This window comes from Prionailurus bengalensis, chromosome B4, assembly GCF_016509475.1.
Source record: "Prionailurus bengalensis isolate Pbe53 chromosome B4, Fcat_Pben_1.1_paternal_pri, whole genome shotgun sequence".
Taxonomy (NCBI): domain Eukaryota; kingdom Metazoa; phylum Chordata; class Mammalia; order Carnivora; family Felidae; genus Prionailurus; species Prionailurus bengalensis.
In genome coordinates, this window is record NC_057358.1 from 26,315,480 (window position 1) to 26,334,678 (window position 19,199).

The window sequence follows — 19,199 nt, forward strand, 5'->3', positions numbered from 1 at the left end:
CATATGAAAATATTAATTGTGCTATTTTATATTCTTTTTGTATTGAGTCTTTGAATCCAGTGTGTGTTTTGTACATACAGCAGATTTCATTTTAGAGTAGCCACATTTCAAGTGCTCAACAGCTGTGTGTGGCCTAGTGAACTATCACTTGTATAACACAGATCCCGAAGGAGTAACTCAACTACAGGGGACTGTCCAGTGCAAGCCTGTTGTCGACACATTATCTTATTCATTTCCGCCCTCACCGAGAAACATAGTCTGATTAGCTACATTTTGCTTTTCCACCACCATTGAGCTCGTGTACAAGTAGTAAATTGGAGAATGACATCAGTATAAACTGAAACTGTGTTCATTCATATGTGAAATTTTTTTTTCTAGGCAGGGAGAATCAGAATAGCAGGAGTAGGTTATTACCTTCAAATAGAAAGGATAAAGCCCTCAACCAGCTGCTGCACAGGCAAGACCCCTAAAGTCAAGTCTACTCCCCCAGCCTTCATGGCTCCCTGTCTGTGGCAAGTTGCACTTTCTTCTCTGTCCATTTTAATTGTAGCCTCAATGCTCAGAACTTCACTTCTCTGTTCTCAGCCTCAGCAAGCTGCATTTCTTTCCTAATTTTTTTTGCGTTTTTAATACCCCTGAAACAAGCTACAACCGTGCTGAGCTGCTTGCCTGTGCTATTCAAGTTTTTGTTTATGCTCTGGTTGTAATAAAGTTGCATAATTTTGAGTGATTTGCTCTTATTCTGTTTTTCCCATAAGACTTATTTTTAGTGTGAGTTTGCAGAATTTAAGGTTTTTCAGGAAAATATTTGTCATGTTATGGTAAAATTACTCATTATAGGTGTGGCTTTCCTTGTAAAAATCTCCTTATTTTTAACTGTTTGTGGCCTCTTTCTTTGAACTGTTCAAAGGAAGACTGAAGACAGTGGAAGACAGTAGAGCATTTAAAATAAAAGTGTGGCCCGGATACTGACCATATTAAAACCCTCTTATGAAAAATTTATGTCTTGGGGTTCTCATCCCATATACCATGAATCCGAATCTTTGTGACATTCAACCTTGAAATCTATATTTTTTTAATATACTAAAGTTTGAGATCTGCTGAACCTTATTCAGGCATACTTACTATCTGCTTTTATTAGTTTGAATAGCAGTTTAGGGTGGTTGAAATCTTGACTTTAGCATTCTAGGTATACCTTACCCATTCCAGTTATTTGTCTAAGTCTGAGGATCTGATAACGGTTGTTCTGAATAAGGATACAAATGCTGTGATATTTATCCCTGAGTAGAATGAAAACTGTTGTTTCACTTTTTGAACAGCTGGTTGCATTTCCCAGCCTTGTTTGATCATATAGAAGTTTATACCTGCTGTTTTTCCTCTACGCAGGCTCCCCTACTTTATCTTAGATTAACGCCCAATCTAGCAATATTTTAGTATTGTAGGTCTCACGGTCATTGTTACAATTAAAAGAGAAACAGTAGCCATAGGTAATACTTAAATGGTTGGCTCTCACTGTGTTCTGATAAAACTATTGATGAAAACTTACATCCAGCAGGTTGTATTTTGCTGATACCTGGATTCTAGTCTGACATTAGCATCTAATCATGTTAGTACATCTCTGTTTCATTTCTGCCTTTGGTTAAACATAGACCTATAACCCCTTTATTCCACTCCCCACCCTACCTTTAAACCTAAATCTCAGTAATATCCTTTTCTTAGAGGTCTTTAAGACTTGCTTCACCAGTCTGCACTTTAAATTTTTTACGCTATCATTTAAAGTTGATTTTATCCTGCTTATCCATAAATACTGCCTTTCTCAGATTTTTTAAATAGTGAGCCCTTTTTTGGTAATATACAGAGAGCATTGGGGAGCCTGGGTGGCTCGGTTGGTTAAGTATCTGACTTCAGCTCAGGTCATGATCTCACTGATGGTGAGTTCGAGCCCCTCATCGGGCTCTGTGCTGTCAGTTCAGAGCCTGGAGCCTGCTTCAGATTCTGTGTCTCCCCCTCTCTCTCTGCCCCTCCTCCATTCACACTCTGTCTCTCTCAAAAATAAATAAACATTAAAAAAAAATTGGGTTTTTTTTTTTGTTTGTTTTTAATTTTTTTTTCAACGTTTATTTATTTTTGGGACAGAGAGAGACAGAGCATGAACGGGGGAGGGGCAGAGAGAGAGGGAGACACAGAATCCGAAACAGGCTCCAGGCTCTGAGCCATCAGCCCAGAGCCTGACGCGGGGCTCGAACTCACGGGCTGCGAGATCGTGACCTGGCTGAAGTCGGATGCTTTACCGACTGCGCCACCCAGGCACCCCAAAAATTTGTTTTTAAATATACAGAGACCATAAAGGGTACCAGACCATATAAACAGCTTTTGCTGCTATTATTTTCCTGGGCCAGACAGCATCCATGAGACTTTTAACCAGCTTTATATATATATTTATATATTATATTAATTATTATATATATAAGTGTGTCTATGTGTATACGCATTTTTTTCCTCACCAGCATATAATCTTCCTTTGTGCACTTGAATAGTCACTGGACATAGTATTAAAATTCTGAGTTCAAGTTTTATGCATCTTTGGATATATTGCCATCCACAAGTCACTTATTTTTTCTCTCAGTCTTAGACTCTGCAACCTACTAATAAAAATTTGTGTTCTGGGGAACCTAGGTGGCTCTGTCGGTTGAGTGTCCGACTTCAGCTTGGTTCATGCGTTCAAACCCTGCATTGGGCTCTCTGCTGTCAGTGTGGAGCCGACATCGCATCCTCTGTCTCCCTTTCTGTGTACCTTCCCTGCTTGCTTGCTCGCTCGCTGTCTTTCAAAAACAAATACACATTAAAAAACAACGGAAAACTCGTGTTCTTACTCTGAAACACACAAACTCATTGTGGGGCAGTATACAAAAACTCATGTGAATTTTTAAGATAAAAGATTTAGAAGAAATTTTGTGATGTAGCACTTTTTGTATAGGTATGGCAAATGTAGCTCTGAAAATCATAACCACCATCACCATTAACTCTGATGCTGGGTGTGTATCATCACTATACTTTTCTACTTGGGTGTTACTTCAGTTTGGAAAGAACTACATGGAGAAATGAAGACTCAAATGGCATACCCCCCAAAACTGCATTAGAAGATAATATAAATTGTAGCTTTTATTACAGAGAGTTAGTTTTAACTTAATATAATCATGTTATTCAGAAGCAAATCTGCCCTGCCTTAAGTTCTTAAGCACACCCTTCTGGCTAGAATGTACGGATTTATTGCCTACCATATCATATCATGCTTTTTATAAAAACCTCTTTTACTTAGTTTTGAATTCTGTTTAAGAATGTCAGTTTATTTTTAGTCTCTTACTAAAATATCTGTGTCTTAATCTTCTCACTTCTAAGTTTCAGTTGTTTTGCTAAGTGGTCTAGATAAATCTGTTTCACAGGATGTAGACTCTAATCCCTGTTGAAAAAGCTCCTGTCTCTGAAAGTGCCTTCTCTCTTAACAGCTGATTCAGTTTTCTCTTCTCTCTAAAGTCTTAGACTGGTGTGCCTCTGTACTTGGCGTTTTTGACGATTATGTTATGCCCTCTGAAAACACATACACCAGGCCTCAAAGCTCTCTGATACCATCTGTGTCAGACTTGTGGAAAGTACACTGTTTCTTCAGAGGCGAGAGCTTAGCTAATTGGGTGGTTGTCAATTTTTGAATTTTTGTTGATAGTAAGAATAACATTAAAGCGGAGTAGATTCGTGGATTTTAACCTCATGGGAGGCTCAGTCAGTAGACCTCATTCCTAATATACCTTATGTTTATTTTTTTGAAGTTTGTTTATTTTGAGAGAGACTGAGATAGCACAGGTGGGGGAGGGACAGAGACAGGGTGAGAGAGAGCATCCCAAGCAGGCTCAGCGCTGTCACCGTGGAGCCAGACAGGGCCCGCATTCACAAAACCCATGAAACTGTGAGATCCTGACCTGAGCTGAAACCAAGTCAGATGCTTAACCAGCTGAGCCACGCAGGCACTCCAAATATACCTTACGTTTATAGAGTACTTCACTTATCATGTCTTCTCAACAGATCTTTAATTTGGGTCTTTATTTCATAGATTTAAGCATAGATTGTCTTGCTTAAGAATATATACAAGTAAATGTCAGGGCATCTAACACAGGCTTCTTAAAGGATTATTCTAGGATTCTTTTCAGTCTTTAAAATTAGCCTTGATTTTCTTTATTTTCAACATATCTTTGGAAATTTCAATGGGAATCTCAACTCTACTAGGGATGTATAAATATGACATTCCAAGTGTGTATTATTCTGCTTTTTATTTGTAAACCTGACTTTAAAATAAGCGTTCTAAAGAGTGCAAATTTTGGCATAGATCTGATTTTCTTAAAAACCTGGGAGTATTGCCTTTTCTTTGTAACTTGAGTGTGTTGGGACTTGGTGATTGTCTAAGAGGCTCACAGGACCCAGTGTGTAATTACTACCCTGGCTATGACCTATTATTGTGAAAAGATACAAAGCATAGTAGTCAGCTAAGGGAAAAGGTATGCAGAGTAAAGCCTGGAGGAGACCAGGTGTGAGCCTCCAAGAGTCTTCTTCCAGTAGAGGCAGACAAGACATACTTCTTCGTTCCTTCAGCAGTGAATTGTAACAATACATGTGAAATGTTGACTACACGGGAGGCTTATTAGAGAATTAGTACCCAAGATTTTATTGGATTTGGCTTGTCGTTACATAGGCACCTCTCCCTAGCACGTACCAAAAATCTGGATTCCCAATAGGAAAGCATATGTTAAGCATAAACCATATTGCATGCACAAACAGCTTAGAGCCAGTGAGCAACTGTCAGCTGTTGTGGGAACTCTCCAGAAATCTAGGTTCCCACATGTGAGCCAAAGGCCAACTGTGTAAGTGGGCTTTTCTAAGGATAGCAGTCTTAGCCTGGCTCTGATAACTTTTCTGCACACTGAATTAATCTTCACTGATTTCATCTTGATTGTGTTTTACGTTGTTTATTGAAGAATGTTTAGCCAACTGTATTAAAGTTTAGGGTGTTTTATATAAACACATTCCATACAGCAAGAAAAAAATTAAAAACAAGTAGATGAAGAAGTCATCAAGCAGTAGCCTTGTTGAGAAATTTCCTGTTATACCACCTCCGTTTTGCCAGGTTCTTAAGTAACCCCCTTTTGTCACTTGACTAGCTTTTTTGGGTCTTTGGATCTGCTTCTGGCATCCCTTGCAAACTGGCCCTTATCCAAGGTTAAGTGTTGGTCATTGCCTTTACTCTTGCCATATTCTTACTTCATTCCAAGCTTATAGTGCTTGTTTATATTATCATGCAAGGTAAAGTTAGAGTCTCCTACCTTTCACTTCTAATGGAGGAGACTTCCAGATCCCCTTCTGAATTCCTGGTTCTGTGTAGATCTGCTGACCACTTCCACTTGGGTATCTTAAAACTTTATAGTCCCCTTCTGTCCCCAGTTCACTTTCTTATCCACCTAGTTTCCTCTGCTGATATAGTTAATTCTTAATTATTTCTACTAATAACAACTCTGGTTCTAAGTGCTAATTCCTAGACCAGTCATCCATTTAAATTACTCTTCCCACTTTTTTGTTCATTATAGGGTACCCTCCATACCATTGACAGCGTAGTTGTTTTTCTTTTTTTTTTTTTTTTAAAAAGTTGAATTATGGTACCTTGTTGATGAAAAATAAACATGTGGAATGAAATTTGAAATACTAGCAATTAGACTTTTATGATGAACCTTTTCATATCCTTACCAGCGTTTTTACAAGTCTATGTTTTTATACCTTGGCTTTAAAATTTGTTTGTTTTTTTGTTTTTTTTTACTATTTATTTTTGAGAGTGAGAGAGAGAGGGGGAGACACAGAATCCGAAGCACTTCCAGGCTCTGAGCTGTCAGCACAGAGCCCAACGCAGGGCTAGAACTCATGACTCGTGAGATCATAACCTGAGCCGAAGTTGGACGCTTAACCGACTGAGCCACCCCGGTGCCCCCTCTTTTTTTTTTTTTTTTTTTTTTTTAAAGACTGTGCACACTTATCATCTCTGATAGTCTCTGAGATGTGTGGTTTATTCATAAAACTTATGAATTACTTTAAAAACCATTCTTAGGTAGAGTTGGTCCTGTTATTAGGGGACTTGATAACATTTCACCATCTTGAAAGGGAAGTACTTTCCCTAAGATTTAGTTTTCTTGATATTGTTTTAGTTAAAAAATTGGGAGAACTCTTTAAAATAAAGTTGTAGGAGCTATTTAAGAAATTGAAAAATAGGGGCGCCTGGGTGGCTTGTCAGTTAAGCATCTGACTCTTGATTTCGGCTCAGGTCATGATCTTGCGGTTCATGAATTTGAGCCCTACATCCCCACATCAGGCTCTGTGCTCACAGTGTGAAGCCTGCTTCTCCCTCTCTCTGCCCCTCCCTCCACTTGTGCGTGTACTCTCTCTCTCAGTAATACGTAAATGTTCAAAAATATTTTTAAAAAGAAATTTAAAAATAATTGCAAAAACATATTGGATATTTGTGACTTTTAGTTGTGTATCACTTGAATTTTGTGACTTTTTTCTTTATGTGTGGTTGTGTGTCTGTCTTTCCCTAATATAACTTATTTAAAAAAAAAAAAAACAAAAACAAGTTGCCAGAAATGATATAGATTAGGTTTTGCTCATCTAAATATAGTTAACATTTTTCCTTAGGCTGTCAGCCATGTAAGATACATGCTCTTCAAGCCACATCTTTAGTTGGCTCACAAATGCTTAATATTGCAAGAAGTATGAATATGTATATATTCCTGATGCTTATGTAAAATGATTTAGGGTTACACGGTGATCTGTAGTATGGTAGAAACCAGTTGAAATTAAACATGAAATACGATTTATAATTCACTTTGCTCTTTATTTCTTTTAAGGGACCAGTTACTCTCCACAAGAAAATTCACACAACCACAGTGCTCTTCATAGTTCAAATTCACATTCTTCTAATCCAAGCAATAATCCAAGCAAAACTTCAGACACAGTAAGTATATAAACATGCTCACTTTTGGTTTTTGGGTTTTTTCTGTTTGTTTCATTTATTGCCCTACCCACCTCCACTCTCCACCCCTTCAACCAAGTCTGTTGTTGTTGTTGTTGTTGTTGTTGTTAAATCTAATGTCTTTTTTTTTTTTTTTAAGTAAATGTTGACCTTTTTAAAAATGTATTTGAAGTAATGAGCTTACCTTTTAGTAGAATTGAGAATACTTGGGAGACACCACTTTGATATTTCTTCACTTTTTTACTGTACAGAGCAAAATCTACCGTTGCAATATCTGAGATATAAAGATCTGTAGATTATGAAACTTCTATAGTTACCTAAAGTGGTTTAACTTGAGCTTGTTCTCCTTCTATAATATGTACACATCTTACAACATCTGTTAAGAGCACCTCCTGTGTTACACACTGTACTAAACACTAGTGATGCAAAGATTCCTGTCCTCAAGAGAATTTAAGTCAGGAATTTTAGATATTTCTAAACTGAAGTAATAACTCAGCTTGCATTTTTTAAAGTTAGGGTTCAAATGAAAGTTGTAACAAGTCCATTTTACAAAAGTTGCCAAGCATATGCTAGGTTGTAGCTATATAGTACTAAGAAAATGTGGCCCATCCTAAAAGGAACTTTTGGACCTGTGGTGAAAGCTGAAGAGTGAACAGTTAAAACAGTGTGCGTTAGGGGTACCTGGGTGGCTCAGTCGGTTGGGCGTCCAACTTCGGCTCAGGTCGTGATCTCGCAGTCTGTGAGTTCAGGCCCCGCATCAGGCTCTGTGTGGACAGCTCAGAGCCTGGAGCCTGCTTTGGATTCTGTGTCTCCCTCTCTCTCTGCCCCTCCCCTGCTCACAGTCTGTCTCTCTCTGTCTCTGAGAAATGAATAAACCTTAAAAAAATTTTTTTTAAACAGTGTGAGTTAAAGTTGCTTTGGGAGCACTCAGAAGGAGAACTCCCAGCTTGGATGAGAGTAAGATATTAAAGTACAAGTAACACTTCTGAGCAGATTGAATAGAATTTAGCCAGTTGAAGAGGTCTGGAATTTGTGTGCTATGCAAAGGGAACAGCATCTACAAAGACAGTGAAGTGTGAGATAGCCCAGTGTATTTGGAGAACGGCAAGGATTTGGTAGTGTGAAAGAATGGCAAGAGTTCAGGTTACAGACGTGAGTGGGAGCCAGATCACAAAAAAATAATATATCTTACCAAGGAATATGAATTTTATAGAAAGGCAGTGGAGAGCTATTGAAGCATAGAATTGGTGAAGTAACCTCATACTTGCAATTTAAAAAATTCTATCCGGTAGTACCTTGGAAAATCTAGGAAGGAAAGAACAACTAGAAGACTATAGAAGTGGAGGTTGAATCCAACAGATTTTGCTTTGGTGATCATCATGACTTAATCAGCATTGAAAGGTGCTTGGGATTATTTCTTGTCCCTTGTTGAAGCAGTGTGGATAGTACATTTCTGCCGAAACTCGAAACATAAATGGTAGTATTTTCATAAAGGTAGATTTAGAATGGTTTTAAATATTGTATCAGTCAGGGTCCAGGTAGGAGAACAAAACAATACTGGATATTTCAGCACAGAAAATTTAATAGTGCAAAGAATTTTATATATAGGATTAAGCAGATACTGCATGCTTTTGAGGACTGAAGAAACAAAAAGGAACATTCAGCTATTGCATCTATAGTAATCACCATTAGGGCCAGAGTACAGTAAGAAGACGTTGTGGTTATTAGAACCTAGTAGTTTAGAGGAGGAGTCCTGCAGAGATCTGGTTAGAACCTCAGTGGTATGAAGCTAGTTCTGGTTTCAGACAGCAGAGAGCCAGAAACTGGAGCCAGCTGTGGCTGCTAGGCTTCTCCTTTCTCCTGCCTTTCAGTCCTGTTCCAGTGCCTACTGTTGGCAGAATCTAACGGGAAGCCAGGTGACTAAATAGAATGTAATTCGCAGTATCACAGAACAGCATAGAAGTGTTGGTGTTGGGGTGCCTGGGTGGCTCAGTCGGTTGAGCATCCGACTTCAGCTCAGGTCATGATCTCACAGCTTGTGAGTTCGAGCCCTGCGTCAGGCTCTGTGCTGACAGCTCGGAGCCTGGAGCCTGCTTCGGATTCTGTGTCTCCCTCTCTCTCTGCCCCTCGCCCGCTCATGCTCTGTCTCTGTCAAAAATAAACAAACATTAAAAAAAAAATTTAGTAGGAGTGTGGTGTTGAGACTGAGACAACAGCTTGGTAAACCTTAACCGGTGTTTACCAAACTACTTGTGAGGAGTCATTTCCATTAAGGTGTATAGTCAGGATTTTAGGATGAATCTTTTTTGTGGAAAATGGCTCCATTAATTTACAAAGTAACAAGCAATAACCTAAAGTTCCATTTATCACTCACAATTCTGATTTGGTATTTGCTGACAGTTACAGTGGCAGGCCATGTGGACATTAGTTTAAACAGAATCTTTATTCAAGGAAAACTAATTCTGGTTATTTTGATTTCCAAGATGACAATGAGCAATCAGAGAAGTTTCATCAACCCAAATCATGTTAGGGGATTTCATTATGTGGGTGGATGCTGAAGACTGTACTGAAATGGAATGAATTAAGTGTTACGTGTTTTCAGAATCAGGATTTCCCTTTTGGTAAATTTCAACTATAGGTATATAATTAATCTCCAAGCAGGTGTCTTTTTTATTATAATGTACCCAGTGGGCATGACACATGTTTTATAAAGTATAAATTTAATCTTACCTGAGAAGTTAGCTTTTGAAACTTCTGCATGTTACTTAGCTGTAAACTGACTTTCTCTTCAAATCACTTCTAATGGAAGTTTTTGAGTAGAAAATAAAACATAAAATTAGTGTTTAATATTTTCATAATGGAAGAAAAGATGAATATTAGGTAACTTAGGTCAACACAATATGGAATAACTTTTTAAAAAAGTAGTTCTTTTTTCTCTTCGAAGTTTTCACGTTTTAAATCTGTCTTTGAAAATCTTAGTTATCTACAAAGACATTTTATTGTTGGGTGATTTATATTTATAAACTGTTGAAAATCAAATTGAAGTTGTCTTATTTTTTCAGTATTAGATTAAGATGCTCACATGTCCTGTGATGATGAACACTTATTGTGGTTTAACACAGAACCGAGCCCATGGTAACTAGGAAAAGCTTTTTGAATGCGTCCTCCTCCCTAATCTAAATCATAATAGGATTTACCTCATGTAGATTATTTTAGATTAGTTATGCGTATTTGTGATTTTTAAGAGGCCTCTAAATTGCTTCATTTAGAAAAAAAAATTATTCCCATTTAAATACATAATTGGTACCTTCCCTTCTGCCTGTCCACCAATTTTGATTTGCTAGGGATTCAGTCCTAGTTTGAATTCAGTCCTAGATGACTTTGCATTTATATATCAGCTCTACTGTTATGGCTTAAGTATCTTCTGCATATTTTGGAGCTTTTCAGTTCGAGGCCCTCAAGATCTAGTTTCTGTAATCAGCCTTGCCCAAAGATACTCAGCTTAATTTAAAAAAAAATTTTTTTTTTTTTAACGTTTTTATTTATTTTTGAGACAGAGAGAGACAGAGCATGAACAGGGGAGGGGCAGAGAGAGAGGGAGACACAGAATCCGAAACAGGCTCCAGGCTCTGAGCTGTCAGCACAGAGCCCAACGCGGGGCTCGAACTCACGGACCGTGGGATCATGACCTGAGCCGAAGTCGGATGCTTAACCGACCAAGCCACCCAGGCGCCCCACAGCTTAATTTTTTAAAAATTAGAAATTTATCAGAGAATTCTTAGGACTCCATGAAATTCTTTTGTTACAGTAAATGCCATCTTCGATGTTGTTGTTCAGTGAACTGTTCCTTAATAACCATTCGTAGGTTAATTCCAAGATTAACCATTTCTTTCCCATGGTCTCACTTGGGGAAGAAGTAGTGGGATTCTGTATTCCAAGAAAGACAGTAGAAAGGGATATGCTTTTTTAAAAAGAGAAAAGCAGTGTTTGCATAAGAGGTAAAAGACATTTTGAATTGGAGGACAGATGGTGCCTATGGAGTGCTAACTGTTTAGTACTATTCGTTAAGTGCAGTTGTTTTCATTCTTTCTCAAGATCTTTCTACATTCATGAGTTTTGAGAGCCTTTGTTTATCTTCTATCAGTATTTGCCGTATTAAAAATTAAAACTTGATAAATATGAAAAATAATTTTTAAATTGGTCAATTGTAAACCCTTTATATGTTAGCGTATGTAATGTTTTTATGAAAAATAACTATAAAACAAAAAAATAGAATCGAATTATCTCTTTAACGCTTGTCTTAATAGAAGATACCTAGAACTTCACATCTGCTCTGCATTCAATCTCCCATGGTTGGGTTCCTGCAGCTTGGTACTTGTAGGCTATTTCTGAAAACTAGAAGGATTGAGAGTTAACTTTCCACTGGTATCAGAAGTTTGGAGGCACATGGGTGATTTCCAGTAGCTTCATTTTTGGGGAGCATACTCCCAAGAACATAAATGTGGCAGAATCTGCAATATTTTTTCATCTACCCTCAAAATTATTGTGACCTATTTAGAATTGGAGTTGATTTGGTGGAAATAATGGGCATCCAGAAACAGGTGTTGACCCTTTTTTCTGTCACAATTAGTTTTGTGACCTATGGACAACTTGTAAGTTCTCTAGGCTTATTTCCTACTTGGTGAAATTAAAGCAGGGCATGAGAGTTTGTTCCTCAAGCTTTAAAATTGTTCACTTTACACCGGTGAGCCCAGAAGTAGTGTGGACTACCAAAGTAAGACATTGTTTCATTTTGATCTCAAAGCTCCTTTGAGAAAATAGTCAACTTCATCTAGAAGTACACTTGGAAACCTATCCGATTTCCTGGGGCCAGTGCAGGCACTTAGACTTCATACTTTTTGAGATCAGTTCCATGGAAATGGGGCTTCCTTTCAGACTTTTCTAATTTCTTTATAATTTAACAGTATCTATAAAATACCTAGAGAATGTGAGAATTTTTGAAAGGCTGGTTTTTGTTACAGGGAAATGAGTGATGCTGCTGACCCTGTGTATTAGACAAGGTTTAGCTAACACTTGGCCCATCTCATGGATTTTGAAGGTGACACAAATTTATAGCACAAAGCTGTGTTTACATTTTTTTTTTAATTTTGTGCCCTTTTTTTCCACTAAGTAAGTTAATATAGGCAGGATGTTCTCTCTTACAGTATGTGAGTACTGTTGTGCCATAATGAGTTTAGAACTGCTGCACTGTCCTGTCATCAAATCAGTCAGTTGAGTGGGTTTTCTAAAACACCCTCCCTCCCGCTGCCGTGTGACTGGATTTCAGCAATTAAAATTACAATAATGGGGAACTTTTTGTAATGCTACAAAAAGTAATGCTACATTACTAATGTAATGTAATGTAGAAATACAGTCAAGATGTGTTAATTTTGCATTTCTTATTCTGTGCCTAATCTAATGTAATCTGTTTAATTTTATAGGATTTTCTATTGTTATTTTTGATGGTTTTCAGTAGACCAAGGTCTCCTAAGATATATATACAGAGAATTACATTCTAGATCAAGATCCCTTTGTTTCATAGTCTTTTTCCATATATATGCTTTGAAAACCTTTGGCATTCTTGATATTGATTGATTAGCATTAACATTTTCTAACTTGTAAAAATGTATTTTTAAGCCTTATGATTCTGCAGATGACTGGTCTGAGCATATTAGCTCTTCTGGGAAAAAATACTACTACAATTGTCGAACAGAAGTTTCACAATGGGAAAAACCAAAAGAGTGGCTTGAAAGGTATTTGCTCTTATTGAAAAATATTTCTTCTTGATTCTACAAGTTAATATCTTAGAACATTCTGAGTTTAGATTTATTATAGTGAAACTCCTCGTTCTCCTCTTTAGTTATAGGAGTTGGCCCATTGTGTTTTCTATAATTTCTCTTAAAATAAAAAAAATAACTTGGACAGATAAGCAGCTGTCCCCAAGGACTTTGTAAACAGTGTATTTAATTATAATTTTATATCATCCTATATTTATGTGTCTTATAATTTGTAATAGAGATCTTTATAATTCTTAAAGGATAATATGTTTCCTTCATACATGTAGAATTAATATTGGAGAGTTTTGGTTGTAGGGTTAATGGCATATAAATAATTGCTATAATATTGCCATCACTGAGAAACATTAATGTTCTGTTAGCTATGTCTCTCTCATCTTCCACACCACTTGATAGTATGGCTGTGTTCAGTTCTTTTATTTTCCATATACCATTTTGTTTTGACCATTTGTTGAGAAGTGGCACATGTAAACTCATTGTACTTGATATTATTTTTATGGGTTTATCCATGTTTTATTTTTAGAGAACAGAGACAAAAAGAAGCAAACAAGATGGCAGTTAATAGCTTCCCAAAAGATAGGGATTACAGAAGGGAGGTGATGCAAGCAACAGCCACTAGTGGGTTTGCCAGTGGAAGTAAGTATTAATTATTGTCTTTGCAACAGTATAATGTTTGATTCACTCCTATAGATCATGTATTTATCTCTGTATGTATAACTGTTTACATATGTAAACTAAAATAATAGTAACATACAGGGTTTCTTTTATGTCAGATCTGTCCCCTTAACCTCCACCATTTTGATTGCTGAAAAGAAAAAGGGTGCACAGAGGAATAGTACATCTATGTATTCATCATTACTCATAATTGCTATAATGCAGCTGAATTGGTGAGAAATAAAATTTCATAATGTGGACTGACTGCTTTTTAAGGCAGGAGTTTTGTGTTTTTTCACCTTTCCTGAATTGTGTCCTATTAAACTGGACAGTGAAATCCCTTCCAAAACTCAGTGTTTCCATCTAATTATTGATTTGTGGCCACACACAGATCGTGACATCCAAATATCGGTGCTCTGTGTTTCTCAAGGAGTAACTTTTTTATCCTCATAGCTGGATACTGATTTTGTCATAATCCTACATCTGTATAATGTCGCCATAATGTGGGCATACCTTAATATTTTTTGAGGTCAGATTATGTCTAAGTGGGACAGTATGAGTCCTATACTTTTATTTCTTAATTCAAATTGAGTTTGAATGTGAAGCTTTTTACTAGTGGTAGTCTATTCCCAGTGGCTTCCCTTGCCTGGAATAGAATTTAAATGCCACTGTAGAATTTTTAGGCTCTTTGTCAAATTTGAAATTTTGAGAAGAATCTTAAAAAGATGTGTTCTGGAAATTCTTGGACTTAAGCATTTGAATCTTCCTCCTGTAACTTATGTAGGGGATGTGTTTGGTCTCAGCAGAGGATGCTGATTTTTTGATGGGAAAAACTTTAAAGTGAAACAGATAGTTAACAGTTCTTCAGCACTGAATGTTTAATTTACATTCCTTGGAACATTTAATTTTTTTATATTCGTGAAATTGTACTTAATTCTCAGAAAACAATGACTTAAAATACTGAAGTAAAATTAAAACTATTGTATTTTGAGACAGAAGGCTTGGGTTCTAGGTCCATTTCACTTACTACCTTAAGTAACTGACTTCTGGCAAACAATCAAAAATGAGATAAAGGTTTTTCTTTCCAGGTTAAAAAAAATAGCACCCTGCTTATGGGCCTCCCGAACAAACTGCAGAAAAAGGGATATTAGGAGGTATGGAGAAGGAGTGGCAAGTGGGTGTAAAAATAATAACTTTATTAAGATATTGGGGCAGGCCTCTCAGTGGCTCATGGTTCCCGGATAGGAAAACAGAGCGTAGTGTGTCTGCTTTATTCTTTCCAAAATACTCTTATCAGTTAAGTCTCTTTTCCTCCCTTGAGGTAGAGTACATGAGAGAAGTAGTTAAAGACCTGATGCAAATAATGATAGAAGTGAAAATGTTATTTTTTTGTCTTTTCAATAAACCACCTTTAAGGAAATAAAATCAGTTTTTAAATTGTGTGCATCTTTTTCTTTCAAAGATGAAATAGTTTTTTCCTTTTTTTCCATAACTTCACAAGTGAGGCATGTTTATTGTTAACAAATTAGAGGGGTCAGTTTTAAATTCCGTCAGCCCAGGAACATTTGGGGTTATACTTTTTTTCTATATGCTTACAAATGTTTATAAAAACTACATATATATATATGTGTGTATATATATGGGATGATATGTTACTGCTTTTAATCTTTTGTTCAGTAGTATTTCAAGGAAATGTTTCTGTGTCAGTTTATAAATCCATATGTGTTAAATTGGCTGCATGGTTTTCCATTTTTGGTTGTGCCCTCATATATAAATAAGATACTTAGGTGGTTTTTTGCCTTTTCCTAGTGTCAACAGTGCTGCGATTCCTATTATTACTTCCTCAGCCAAATTCCTCGAAGTGCAAATGATGAGTCAGTAGGTCTGACTTTGTGTTGAAATACAGTCATGAGTCACACCTTTTCAGTTTTAAGTAATGTTTGAGAAAAACCTTGACTTTCTCCTTTTATTTTTCCTTAATTGATCAACTGATTTGTACTTAAGTGTGGTAGTAATGAAGTCATTATGCCATTTCAGTGCTTAACTTGGTCTATCCAAAAAACGTTGGCAACTTTCCCATATGTCCAGTGCATTGGTGTTCATATAGGATAAGGCCTAAAGCTTTGTAGTTCATAAATGCCGATAAAATGTGTGGGGCGAGGCGGGGCAAGGTTTTATATGTAAAGGTTTTATATGTAAAGACATCAAGGTAGAAAATAGATTTGTTTTTTGCACTATAGCAAATAATGTTATCCAGAACTTGACATTGAAAACTTTCTGGATAAAATTTTTAATTTGACATTACTGCTGCTAGGTTTTCATTGTCTTTAATCTGTGCCTCATAGAATGATTGCTCTGTGCTTAGAGAAACCTTAATTTGGGGTTTCTCAACAGTAGCACCGATGATATTTTGGCTTGGGAGATTCTTTGTTGTGGGACGCCGTCCTCCATACCTGTATACTGTGCCTGGCCTCTACTTGCTGGATACCAGTAGCACACCTCCTCTCTCCCCAGTCGTGACAACCAAAAATGTCTGCAGACATTTGCCAAATGTCTTTGTTGTGGGGGGTGTGCAAGCAGAGTCATTGCGTTAACTGTTTTGTCTAGAGTTGTGAATAATAGAAAGTTGTTGCAGCTGCTACTTCCTTAGCTCCTGTAATCCTGCTGCCATTTTTTTCCCTAAAGCTTACAAGTGAAGAAGTATCAGCTTTAATTTTCATCTGAATGCATTTGCTTGTTGTACTTTGACTCCAGCCATACAGAACTGAAAGGGACTTTTGTTGGTGTCCAGGAAAAAAAAGTTCTTGGTAATCAAGTGACATGATTAGGGGGAATTGGGCATGGTGTTATTTGTTTTATCTGTCCTGAAAAGTTTCTATTGTAGCGGTATTCTTCCCAGGAAGACATTCTAGAACAAAATTTCTTAAGTTTCGTGTGCTGCATGCAAGTTGATGGTTTAATGATGAGTTAATATCATGCAACAGATGTTTGTATTCTGCTCTGATAGCTCAATCTGTGTGTTCTTTTTTTTTTTTTTTTTTTTTTTGCTAAGGTTAATATATGTGTAACTTATAACATTGAATTTCATTTATTAAGTCAAAAGACTTTGTGTTTTCGTACAACTGAAGGTTTTTTTGGCAGTACCCAGTACATTTTGTTGAGTGTAACACGTGGGAGTTGTGCACTGAAGATTTGGAAACTGACTTGTAGTTTCAGTATACTTCCTTCTTTGCACTGTCTTGATCTCTAGACTCAGAGGAACCATGAATTGGAAAAAAACTAAAATATTCAACAGGGAGGGCATCCTTTGGTAATATTATTGCATATGTGCTTGAATCTTAAGATGTTTCTCTACTTGAAAGCTGCTTAATTTTTTAGTTATAAATTAGACTATTAGAATTTTGGCTACAGAATTTTTGATAAATCCAAATTTTGTTATCATGATTGTTGAAATTTTCCTTGTACTCTTTTTTGGAAGTAGAATATTTCTGAGGTTTAAATATTTTTGTGACTTTAAATCGGAAGGAGATGTTTTTAATAGAACTGGTAAATAGCGAGTAGAATTTTCTGACTGTGCTGCCAGATGTAGGCTTTGTATTTTCATATAGCATTATCTATAACTTGAGTTTATAACTAAATGGTATTATTAGCATTATTAAAAATATGAACTGATTTATGTTTTGAAAGCACAGTACATCATAAATTCAGCCATCCCAAAATAAGGTCATTTAAGCCCTAGCACAAACTACTTTAGAGACCACTAGTTAGCTACTTTACTATTCAGAACAATCAGGCTAATAAAGCTAATATTCCTTTGCAGTTGAACCACTGTGGATAATTCAATTATTAGAACCTGTGGTCCATATTTTAAAGGAATGGACCATTTCCCTTTTCTATTTTAAAATATTTAAAAAGGTTTTCATTTGAGTAAAATGTTATAACTCCATATATTTATTTTTTTCCATGTTTTGTGTGAACTGTGGTGTGGTTCTAAAGAATCGCCCGAAACTAGTAGCCCACTTGAAATCTGAGTATAGATTAATGCTTAATTACAATTGAGCTAAAATTTCTCTCTTTCAGTATTCGGATTTTTATATATGCTAGTGTAAAACTGCAGATACTAACTGGGCTTGCAGTTTTATATCAAGATACAAGTACAGGTATGTTGCTAAATTAGCTGATGTTAAAGACAGGATTCTAACGTAATCTTTTTTCTTCCCCCTTCCGTCATTCCAACATCTCTTTTTTCGAACTGTGAACTAAAGTGGAAGACAAGCATTCCAGTGATGCCAGTAGTTTGCTCCCACAGAATATTTTGTCTCAAACAAGCAGACACAATGACAGAGACTACAGACTGCCAAGAGCAGAGACTCACAGTAGTTCTACGCCAGTACAGCACCCCATCAAACCAGTGGTTCATCCAACTGCTACCCCAAGCACTCTTCCTTCTAGTCCATTTACGCTACAGTCTGATCACCAGCCAAAGAAATCATTTGATGCTAATGGAGCATCTACTTTATCAAAACTGCCTACACCCACATCTTCTGTCCCTGCACAGAAAACAGAAAGAAAAGGTATGCCATTATTACTAGATGATGCACGTTGAACTATAGTTTCTGAGTTTTTGATTATATTACATTATCTCCATTAGCTTGAATAAGACTCTTTAAAAGTCTTTTAGAATGTTACTGCATAGATTTAGGTCTAGAGTTAGCCATATTTAGCTTTTTCTTTTAATTTTTAATTATGAAGCTTTTGCACTGTTTTTTGCCTTCGACACTTTGAAGTCAAGTGCTTAATTTATAACAGTAATGGTTTAAATAACTTCTCAAAGTCAAAGGACTGTCCCTTCATATTTGTATAATTTTCAGGTTTTGTAATAATTGTCATGATGGTTTAGTTCAGATATGGTCTCAATTTTCTGTTAATTAAAATTTAATATGAATATAATATGAATAGACATTTTAAAGCTTGTTATTTCTGCATACCATGCAACTATTGGTTTTAATTTGTGAATTAGAAAACTGTGTCATGGGCCATGAGGTAGAGTCTTAATGTCTGAATTAGAACTTTAATCTGAAGAGTAGAAGTTAAACTTTGCAACCCAAATTGTGTTTTTATACAACTCAGTGCTGATAACCGTAGCTTGTTAAAAGAGTTAAGAGAAAAATTGTGGCAACAACTACTTGGGAGGTAACACACAACAGAAGCAGAGTGCTGAGATAATTATATCTGCGTGGACCACAGTTCTACTAAACTTCACACGTAATAACGCATTTTAAGAAATAAAGGCAATTAAAAGGCATTAAGGAAGTAAATTATGGGCAAGACCCATTAGCAGACTAATTGGCAGATTAGCCTCAGTAACTATTGAGAAACTTTTAAACGTCCTATGAGTTTGGGAGATGCTACATGGATCTGATGAGTCTTTAAGCTTTTAATCTATTACCCGATTCGTTATTTCACATTAATTTGTTGACAAAGGGTTCTCATAGTTCGGTTTCTTTTGCTTCTTGTTTCCTTTTATGCATGTTACTTGAATTTCTCTTGTAGTAGTGGTTACATATTAAGCCACAGACTTTTATCGTATAGTCTTTTAAATACATTAAACCTTAAGCAGGTTGTTCCAAATGTCAGATTCCCCTAAG

The 19,199-nt window shown here is 36.4% G+C and overlaps 1 protein-coding gene across 18 annotated transcripts in view; it reads left to right on the forward strand.

The window, feature by feature from the left end:
• WAC (WW domain containing adaptor with coiled-coil) overlaps positions 1–19,199 on the forward strand; it is a 90,183-nt gene that overhangs the window by 45,507 nt on the left and 25,477 nt on the right. For 12 of the 18 annotated variants that reach the window (XM_043562252.1, XM_043562244.1, XM_043562240.1 and 9 more), the window contains exons 4-7: positions 6,939–7,045; positions 12,740–12,855; positions 13,421–13,533; positions 17,817–18,125. In XM_043562252.1, the coding sequence (XP_043418187.1) occupies positions 6,939–7,045; positions 12,740–12,855; positions 13,421–13,533; positions 17,817–18,125 (645 nt within the window). The remainder of the gene's footprint in view (positions 1–6,938; positions 7,046–12,739; positions 12,856–13,420; positions 13,534–17,816; positions 18,126–19,199) is intronic. The other 6 variants (XM_043562254.1, XM_043562256.1, XM_043562248.1 and 3 more) reach the window with 1 other exon arrangement.